Genomic DNA, 9805 nt, shown 5'->3' on the forward strand with positions numbered 1-9805 from the left:
GATAAAGCAACTGTTACGTTTGGTTTGGATGGGAGGGAGTACTAATTATTCTAATTTTAATCAATTAAACCTACGTAAAATATGATAGAATTTGATTGCGTACTTGTATTATAGTGGGATTAGTATTGTTGTATGTACTAAACTATTAACTGTTAGGGAATCTCACGTTTAATCAATATATATATATATATCTATATTTAAAAAAATAATTTTTATTTTATTTAAGTAGCTCAAAAAGGTGGACTCTCTATAACTGCTCGAAAAAAACTTCCTTTAATAATATACTAGATTTAATGCCTGTACGATGCACGGGCCTTTTAGTAATGTCTTTAAATGTATATTGGTGTGTGCTATATTAAGGACCTATGTAATTCTTAATTAGAGAAATTGAAAAATACATCTTCATGATGAGATACAATCAAACATTTTAAATGTGTCATTGTAAGATTTATTTTGTTGTATGTGACATACTGCCAAATAAGAAGATACGCGATATATAAAAAGCTGCAAAAGTACAATTACATGGATATACTTTACTGAGTAAAACCTATTTCCAGGCGTACTTATATGTTTACATAATTAGTTAAATCTTTGGCTTTATTCTTTTGGTTAAAAAGAGCTAAACTAAGATGAATTGAATAAAGTTGTATTGAACTAAATTGAATGGAGTTTAAGTAAGTTTTTGTTTTCTTTCTGCTGAAAAGAGCTGAACTAAACTGAATTGAATTGAACTGAACAGAAATGATAAGAGTTAATTTGTGAAGAGATGAGTTGAATTGAACCGAATGAAGCTAAATTGAATTTCTCTAAACTTAAGAGAGCTTAGCTAAGCTAAACTGCAATGAGATGAAATTAAGCGAGAAAGAATATGACCTTACATTTGATCAGTTTTAATTGTATTGCCACTTGTTGTGCGGAAGCGTGAATATCTCGAGAACAATTGCATGGGACATGAGTTTGCACCCTAACACCAATAAAGTATAATTGCATGGATATATTTTACTCATTAAAAACCATGTCCAAGCGTACCCATATGTTTAGGTAATTAGTTGATCCTTGGCTTTGATTTTTTTTTTTGAATGGAGTTAAACTAAACTGAATTGAACTTAAATTGAGTGAATTTAAAGTAAGACTTTATTCTTTTCAACTGAAAAAAACTGAATGAAGCTATACTAAACTTAAACAGAGTAACAAAAAATAGTTGTATATTAGTATATTTTCACTATCCTGTTGTTTCCCTTGTTTTATTTTTTGTTTTTTTATAAATGTTATGCCGTTTTTGTAAACACTTACTTCACTCTTATATCTCTTAAACTTTAAAAATATATCATAAAATATATATTCATATGAAAGCACTTTTTATAAGGAATTTAATGGTGTAAATTCTATAATTTTTGGAGTACTATATTTTTGTAAAAACTAAAGTGAAGGATGCACCTCGAAAATCAGAAGCATCATATATCAAATGGAGGAAATATAATAATATATCTACAACCTTGTTATTATCGGTAAGAGCTCCTTCTATGTGATGTTTTAAGGAAATAAACTAAAGTGATCAATAACACACATAAGCAACCTCAATACGTTAACTAATTAGACAATTAGTACAGACTACTCGACAATTTTTGTTCTTTAACAAAAACTAACGCACTTCTCGTCAACGATGGATACCACACCGGCACCCAAATAATCTTGATGATGTAATATAGTAGATGATGAATAAATTACGTAGTGTAGACTGATCGATATTAAAGCCATGTTGTAGGTAATATCAAACATGGTTGAGATTTAAGTTTTATGGAACAAAAAATTAGTACCAAAATGAAATCAAACTAATTGAAAATAAACAACAGCAATACATAGACTCTACTATGACTATGAAATTCATAACTTACATTCAAAGGTAATACCGTTGGTGTTAGGGTGTAAACCCATGTCCCACATCGGTAGAATGAAGATGGAAGATCATCTTTATAAGTATCTACTAAATATAATAGTACGAGGCCTTTTGGGAAGAGCCCAAGAGTAAATCCGTGAGGGCTTGGCCCAAAGCGGACAATATCGTACTATTATGGGTTGTGGACACAGATGCATCAGAGGCCCAACACGGGATATTCACGCTTCCGTACAACAAGTGGTATCAGAGCCCAAGGTTTGACTTGGGCTAGACACGAGGATGCATTAGCAGGCCCAAGACTTGAAGTTGTACACTTTAAGGCATGGAACTCCTAGCTCGGGGTGAGTCCTTGAGCAAGCCCGGTCCAGGGCTAAATGGATGAAAGGCGTCATAGGTCTTGTGGAGCAAAGACCATTTGTGTACTAGAACTGTTGATCAGGTGGACCCTTATCAGATTGGGTGCCACAGGTCTGGTGGGTCTTTTCCAGGTTGGATGCCAGAGACCGTTTGTGTTTTAGCACTTCTGAAGTGGCGGACGCGATCCAGGGTATATTGGATGCAGAGGATGTTCGATATGCATGTGTAGCAAGCCTCAAGAAGGGCACATGGACATGCAGGCTCAGGAGCATGTGGGAGCACTCACTTGACCAGGCGGTGACATGTGGTGCACTCACTTGACCAGGCGGTGACATGTGGTGCAAGACATGGCTCGTGGTAGCATGGTGTGTCGGCTAAGGGGAGGTTATCAAGACTTTTGATGTTTTCGGGTGTCTAGAGTTGGGGCTGTAAAGTGTGGAAGTTCTCCATAGAGGTCAAGGTCCGAGTCAAGATGATGGTCCTTGGTTTGAGGGGAGGATTGTTAAGGTGCAAACCCATGTCCCACATCGGTAGAATGAAGATGGAAGATCATCTTTATAAGTATCTACTAAATATAATAGTACGAGGCCTTTTGGGAAGGAGGCCAAGAGTAAATCCGTGAGGGTTTGACCCAAAGCGGACATTATCGTATTATTATGGGTTGCGGACACAGATGCAGCAGGGACCCAACACGGGATATTCACGCTTCCGCACAACAGTTGGGGTAAGATTTCGACACAATTTTTCTACAGTATAAACACTAATATACTCCGTAAGACCGTAACATTGTATTTCTGCTAAGTTAATACACTTGTCCTCCATATTGCTCAATGATTGCAAATTTGAAAAGCCAAATCCTCCTAGACCTTTACTTTGGCCTTATTAATCACTTACTGATGAGTAATTCTTAAGATATATTGATGCAATGCCCATACATTGAACTTATTACTACACATAAAGCCAACAATAATGTCATAAACATGGAAAAAAAAGGAAACCAAAGCTTCAGTATCCCTACTTATAAGCACCATTGAACAAAAATATTTGCTTATATAATATCAATATATCATCAACCTATGAAATAATGCATACGCAAATCTAATAATGATTAAATTGACATTAATGTATGTATATATTTGTTCCTTGAGGGTATGCAAAAGAAAGCTTCTGTGTTGGTTCAATTCTATCAATCCTCATGCTTACCCCACAATTATTATAATATCTGCAAACAAACAATAAGGAGTAGATCTCTTAATAAGTTATTGGAGTATGCCAAATTTTACAATCTTCGACTGTTTGCACTGCACATAAGGGGAAAAAGAGTATAAGTTAGCAAGCAAAAATTTAAAGAAGAGAAATACAATAAAACCATGACTACCTCGAGTATGCCAAATTTTACAATCTTCGACTATATTGCACTGCACATAAGGGAAAAAAAGTTTAAGTCATCAAGCAAAAATTTAAAGAAGAGAAATACAATGACAACCTCAAATATACCCTATAATTTGCGTTCACACTAAATAATAATTATAAAGGGAAGGGAAAACCACAAAACAACACAATCTCATGTTTGAAAATTTAGTATTTTAACTACGACAAAGACATATATATATATATATATATATATATATATATATATATATATATATAAATTGAGATCCTATGAGAACCACCAACATAATGAGAACCGTGAGAACTCCACCTTACAGATTTTGTTTCTTAAAAATAACGACATATTTGGATTCGGCATAGAATTTTATGCCTAGATAACATATCTCTTGGTCCAAAAAGTATAAATTATTGACCGGAATCGATACGAGAAACATTTTATTAATTTTCATGCACCTACTAGTCATTTTTCATGTATTTAACAATTTTCACGCACCTAGAACTCGTTTTCGTGCACCTAGAGCTTGATATTTTCATGCACCTAGTAATCATTTTCATGCACATAACAATTTTCATGCACCTAGTATTCGTTTCAGTGCATCTATAGCTATTTTAGTATACCTAATTGTATTTTTGTACATTAAGTTTATATTTTGTTAATAAAATCAAAAATTTTTGTTTAGCTATACTAAAAATGTGTTGGAATAAACTAAACTAAGGGTAAATGATCCATCAAAACTTTCGGAACAAGATTTGAGGATGATTTAGTAAGGGTTCTCACGGTTCTCATTATATTAGTGGTTCTCACCGGATCCTGCCTATATATATATATATATATATATATATATATATATATATATATATATATATATATATATAAATAGGGGCGGGATCTCGTACGAACTAACTTACGGTACGAACCAACCCATTATACACTGTTATCTTCTTCTTACGCGCTTATATCTTCTTCCACAAAACAAGAAACAGCTTCCATGGTTATCTTCTTCAACCTCTCACGATTCTCTTCTTGGTAAACTAGTTTCTACCATCACTATCCTCTACGAAACAAGCTTCTAGATTTACAACGTTCAGCTCATCATTAATTCATCAAACAAGGTTAGCTTCAATTACTGTTATTTTTTCATAAAATAATTTAATCGAAAATTTTACATTTAAGTGATTTGGTATTTTAGATCAATGCACATATATGGATTGTAGAGTAGTTTAAGAGGTTAATTTTATGAAGAAATTTCAAATTGTTTGATAAATTAGGGTTTGTAATAACCGAAAAATTCAAATCGTTTTTTTAGGGTTTCAATTGGGTTAAATTCTTCAAAGATGGTAACAGTCTCAACCAATTGTTCTTCAACTTCATGTACAAATTCTTCATTTTGTTGTGCGATGAACATTTTAATTGCAGATTTTTAGATGCACTTACTAAGATACTATTGTGATTTTAATTGCAGATGTATGTACTCAAGAACATGCCTCATAACTGAAACCGTAAATGATGAAGATGATTCCCAAATGGTAGATGGTACGAATTCTTTCACTCTTTTTGCATTGATTCTGCATTTTATATTAAAAAGAGATCTCTGCAAATTTGGTTCATAAAATCTGAAAAAGAGATCTTCTTTTTTTGTTTGGTTGTGTGTAAGAACTGGGTTCATGATAAGTTGGTTATTATTACAGTCAAAAGCGAACAATATGGGTATAACAGTGAAGGCCCTCTTTTATTACCTTGTGATGTTAATTTATTCTGTAGAGTTTTAGCTGAGATGGATAATGAGAGTACTGATGTTATTCATCCTCATTGTTGTGGTAGTTACGGTGCTTATAGTCTTCTTAGCCCGTCTAGATTGCTTAAACTTAACCATGTTTAGCTGTATAAACTTTGTGTTTCGACAATTTGTTCTGATTAAACAGTGCTCATCATATCTTCTGCCTTTTTCTCAGTATTTAGTTTCCCTGAACCTTTGTTCTTGTAATCTTGTTAATGTAAATAGAGTCAACGAGATGTACCTTAAACTTAATTTGGTTCATAGACTTCAAACTGTCGCATCGAGTCGGTGATGCAATTCTTGCAACCATTTTTCTTATGAGTCTCATTAGGTTAATGTCAATACGGGTGAAGGATCATTGCAGGTTTGATGTTACCCTGTCAATTTGGGTACATGCCCATTTGGGTATGGATCAATTTTGGGTTAGTGGTTACAGACTTAATCGTCTTAAAATATTTTGAGCGGGAATGGGTAATGGGTTATTTAGACGAAACGTACCCACAATATATGTAAAACGAACCTAAGACTATTTCGAAACGTACTTAGTACGTAAAAGGGATTAAACGGGGGGCGGGTATCCTAAAACGGGACGGGAAAGGGTTAATTGAACAATTTTAATTTTTTTGCTGTGTTAATTGAACAATTGATTATTTGATTGATTGTTAAAGTTAGGTGTTTGACTGTTTGTATGACAATGTTGGCAATTTTGTTGTTTCGTACACTTTCCCTCGTTACTTTTCCTAATACCCTTTCCCTTGTGACAATTTTAGCTGTTGAATTACATTAGTTCGAGCTAGGACAATCATCATTTTTCAAAATTATTAGCGAATAAGTGCTCATTTGGCCATTCGTTGTTTCTGCAGCTATAGTTGGGGATACTAATGACATGGATATTTCAACAAATCCAGAAGAAGATATATTATTGCTTACTAATTGTCCAGATCAATTATTAGTGAATGATGTGCCATTAGTGAATGATATGCCAGGTAAATCATTTAGTTTTATTTATTGCATTTTGTTAGTGTGAAGCAAGACGGCAGTTTATAAGTAATTGTTGTTAATTTGAGTCTTCCAGATAGCCCGGAAGTTGTTGCTAGTAGTGAGATTCACGGAGTGCCTCATTGTTCAGAAGAGCTTAAACCATTTGTTGGAATGAAATTTGAGAATTTGGAGCAAGTGTTGGATTTCTACAAAGCATATGCCAAAGCTTGTGGCTTTAGTCCGAGATTGGATTCAAGTAAAATCATTCAAGGAGTTACTACACATAAGAATTTGTGTGTGTAACAAAGAAGGTAATAGCTGACATGGTGGGCAAAAAAAGGAGGAGGGCAATAACAAGAGTTGGGTGTCCTGCCAAGATTAAGTTTAAGAGACTTCCTTTGGTGAGTATGAGGTGTATGAATTTATCGAGGTGCACTCACATGCAATGGTAACTCCAGCCACAATGATTCACTTAAAGTCATTTAGGAAGCTCAACCTTGTGCATAAGAAAATGATAATGGATAACTCACGTGTTAACCAGGGGCCTGTGAAGACATTTCGAATGTTTAAAGAGTACGTTAGGGGATATAAAAACGTAGGGGCTTCCTTAGAAGATTTTAAGAATTTATCAAGGGATGTAAAGAAATACATCAAAGAATATGATGCGGAAATGCTGATAGAGGGCTTCATGCAAAAAAGAGCTAGGTGTCCCTCATTTTACTTTGATTTTGATGTTGATGACAACAAAAGACTCACTAAGGTTTTCAGGCTGATCCAATTGCAATTAAGAACTATGCACTCTTTGGTGATTCTGTGTCTTTTGACACCACATTCGATTTTAATGAATACCGTATGGTGTTTTGTCCTTTTACGGGGGTTGACAACCATAAAAAATGTGTCACTTTTAAATTTGGTTTGATAATACGGGAGAATGAAGAGACTTTTACCTGGCTTTTTGACAATTTTATGAAGGCAATGGGTGGGTGTTATCCTACTACTCGATTCATCGACCAATGTCCTGGGTATTAAAGCGGGGTTAAAAATGTGTTTTCAGGCAACACAACACACAGATTCTGTATGTGGCATATCATGAAAAAATTGCCTGACAAAGTTGGTTCAACCATTTACAAAGACACAGACTTTCTAAAAGAAATAAGTTCTATTGTTTAGAATGAAGATATTGAGCCAACTGAATTTGAGTCGAGCTGGTGTTCAATTATGGAAAAACATGATTTGTCTGGAAATGAGTGGCTGAAATCCATGTTTGAGGACCGCAAATTATGGATTCCTGCATATTTTCGGGACACTTATATGGGTGGGCTTCTGAGGACAACTTCAAGGTCAGAATCAGAGAATAGTTTCTTCGGCAACTTCACCAACCCCAACCTATCACTTGTTAAGTTTTGGATGCGCTTTCAGTCAGCAATGGATGCTCAACGCTGGAAGCATTCTAAACTAACTGCTGATTCTAAAAACTCCTCTCCTATATTATCAACTCCCCTTTCTATAGAAAAGAAGTTTGCTGAATTTTACACACCACCTGTGTTTTATGATTTTCAAGAAGAGTTGAAAGGTGCATGCTACTCTTGTAATGAGGCCAACAAAAGCACGAAAGAAAGGGACGTGGAGCGTTTATTTGTTATGGATCGTGAGAGAAAGAAAGTCTATGAAATCGATGTTGATGGGAAAACTTTAGTGTGTTCATGCAAGAGGTTTCAGAGATTTGGGATACTTTATAGACATTGTGTATGGGTGTTGCATAATAAGGGGTTTGATGAAATACCTTCTGAATATCTATTGCCGAGGTGGAGCAATTATGCAACATTTCGTCCTATCTTTAATGTTGTAGGGACGTCCTTAGAAGCTGATTGTGCGTCAATTGACACAAGACAAAACACTATCAGTGAATTATGGTCAGGGGTGTTCACTGCAGTGTCACTTGTGGAGGATGATGAGGAGAAGGAGAAAGAGTTACTCGAATTGCTTCAGAGTTTCAATGAGAAGTTGTTGATTTCAAGTAGTGGTGGGAAGTCAAAAAGCAAGAAAACTCAAATCGAGACACTTCTTGGGTCTAAAATCCCTACTAAAGCTCATATTCTTCCTCCAAATCAAGCAAAAAATAAGGGATCTGGTAGAAGGATGACTTCTGAAAAAGAAAAGGCAATGGAGGAGCACGCTAAGCCTCTTAGAAAATGTCGTGCTTGTGGGGAAATGGCACGCCATGATAGTAGAAATTGCCCGAGTTAACTTCCTAACAAGTAATCTCATAATCATAATCAGGTACTTTATTTGCTTGTTTTTTTTAAAATTTACATATTAGTGGAAGAGGGCATATATACAAAGTATTAATGATATTTTACATGATTTGATGATGTAGGTATTGTCAATAAAATAGTTGTGGATTGGGATGCGCGACAATTGTAGCTTGAGAAGGTGTGTAATGACCGACTACAATGGATATTGTATTTTGTTGATGTTAGTTTGTTGGCGTATGTTTTGACCTCTATTAGTTATGTTTGAATTTGAATTAGTATTCTCATTTTCGGTGGATAAATTGTTCCATTGCCTACGATGCCGACTGACGAGTTAGTTTGTCTTGTTTAGGGACCTTGATATTGTATTTTTTATTCTTGTCCAAATGTAGGAGGAAGCTTTAATTTGAATGGATATTGTATTTTGTAAATGTTAGCTGTTGGCGTGTGTTGTCACGTCTATTAGTTACGTTTCAATTTGAATCATTATTCTCATTTTCGGTGGATAAATTGTTCCATCCCCTAAGATGCCAGCTTTTGAGTTGTTAATTTAAAGTCATTACTTAACGTACCTGGGTTATTTAGACGAAACGTACCCACAATATATGTACAACGAACCCAAGACTATTTCGAAACGTGACTAGTATGTAAAAGGGTTTTGGAGATATTGGCTCTTTTTGGCTTTAGTTTAGAAGTATCTGCTTATGTTAGAAATGTGTTTTGGAAGTTGAAATTGATGTAAAAATTTCTGAAATATTCACCTGGACGACAAACTGCGGGTTTTTGTTACTTATCAGGTAATTTATTTTCTTCTTTTTAAGTCGTATTAGTTGATGCCCAGTTTTTGTGACGGGATGTCATTTGGGGATTAATTTAGAACTGCCGTTTTCCTCGACATTGTTTTCGATTGTTTAAGCTTCCTATTATAGGGTTTTGTGTGATTCTGTTTATTATTGGTGAAATCGAAAGACTGTAACAGTGAAGAGCATACCAAACATCGTATAATTCTGATTTGTGCTTTTGAACAGTTAATCTTAGTTAGTATTTCAATCTTTGCTTCGTTCATTTGATTTTTAGGTAATGATATTTTCACACTCCTACAACGCGGATCCACCTAATCCAACCCTAAACCATTTCCCTTGTTATCA

The 9805-nt window shown here is 34.7% G+C and overlaps 1 protein-coding gene across 1 annotated transcript; it reads left to right on the forward strand.

Moving 5' to 3' along the window:
- Window positions 1–6868: 6868 nt before the first annotated feature.
- On the forward strand, window positions 6869–8652 carry LOC141629601 (protein FAR1-RELATED SEQUENCE 5-like). Its single transcript, XM_074442578.1, has 3 exons — window positions 6869–7165; window positions 7460–7480; window positions 7576–8652. Exons 1-3 carry the CDS (start codon window positions 6869–6871, stop codon window positions 8650–8652), a joined length of 1395 nt encoding a protein of 464 aa, XP_074298679.1.
- Window positions 8653–9805: the final 1153 nt, after the last annotated feature.

This window comes from Silene latifolia, chromosome Y, assembly GCF_048544455.1.
Source record: "Silene latifolia isolate original U9 population chromosome Y, ASM4854445v1, whole genome shotgun sequence".
Classification (NCBI taxonomy): Eukaryota; Viridiplantae; Streptophyta; class Magnoliopsida; order Caryophyllales; family Caryophyllaceae; genus Silene; species Silene latifolia.

Bases quoted from the DNA above. Each gene is read 5' to 3' on its own strand.
- LOC141629601 (XM_074442578.1), top strand. From the start codon at position 6,869: ATGATTCACTTAAAGTCATTTAGGAAGCTCAACCTTGTGCATAAGAAA. The intron at 7,166-7,459 runs GTTTTCAGGCTG...ATGTGTTTTCAG, and splicing joins ACAACAAAAGACTCACTAAG to GCAACACAACACACAGATTC. The intron at 7,481-7,575 runs GTATGTGGCATA...TCTATTGTTTAG, and splicing joins CAACACAACACACAGATTCT to AATGAAGATATTGAGCCAAC.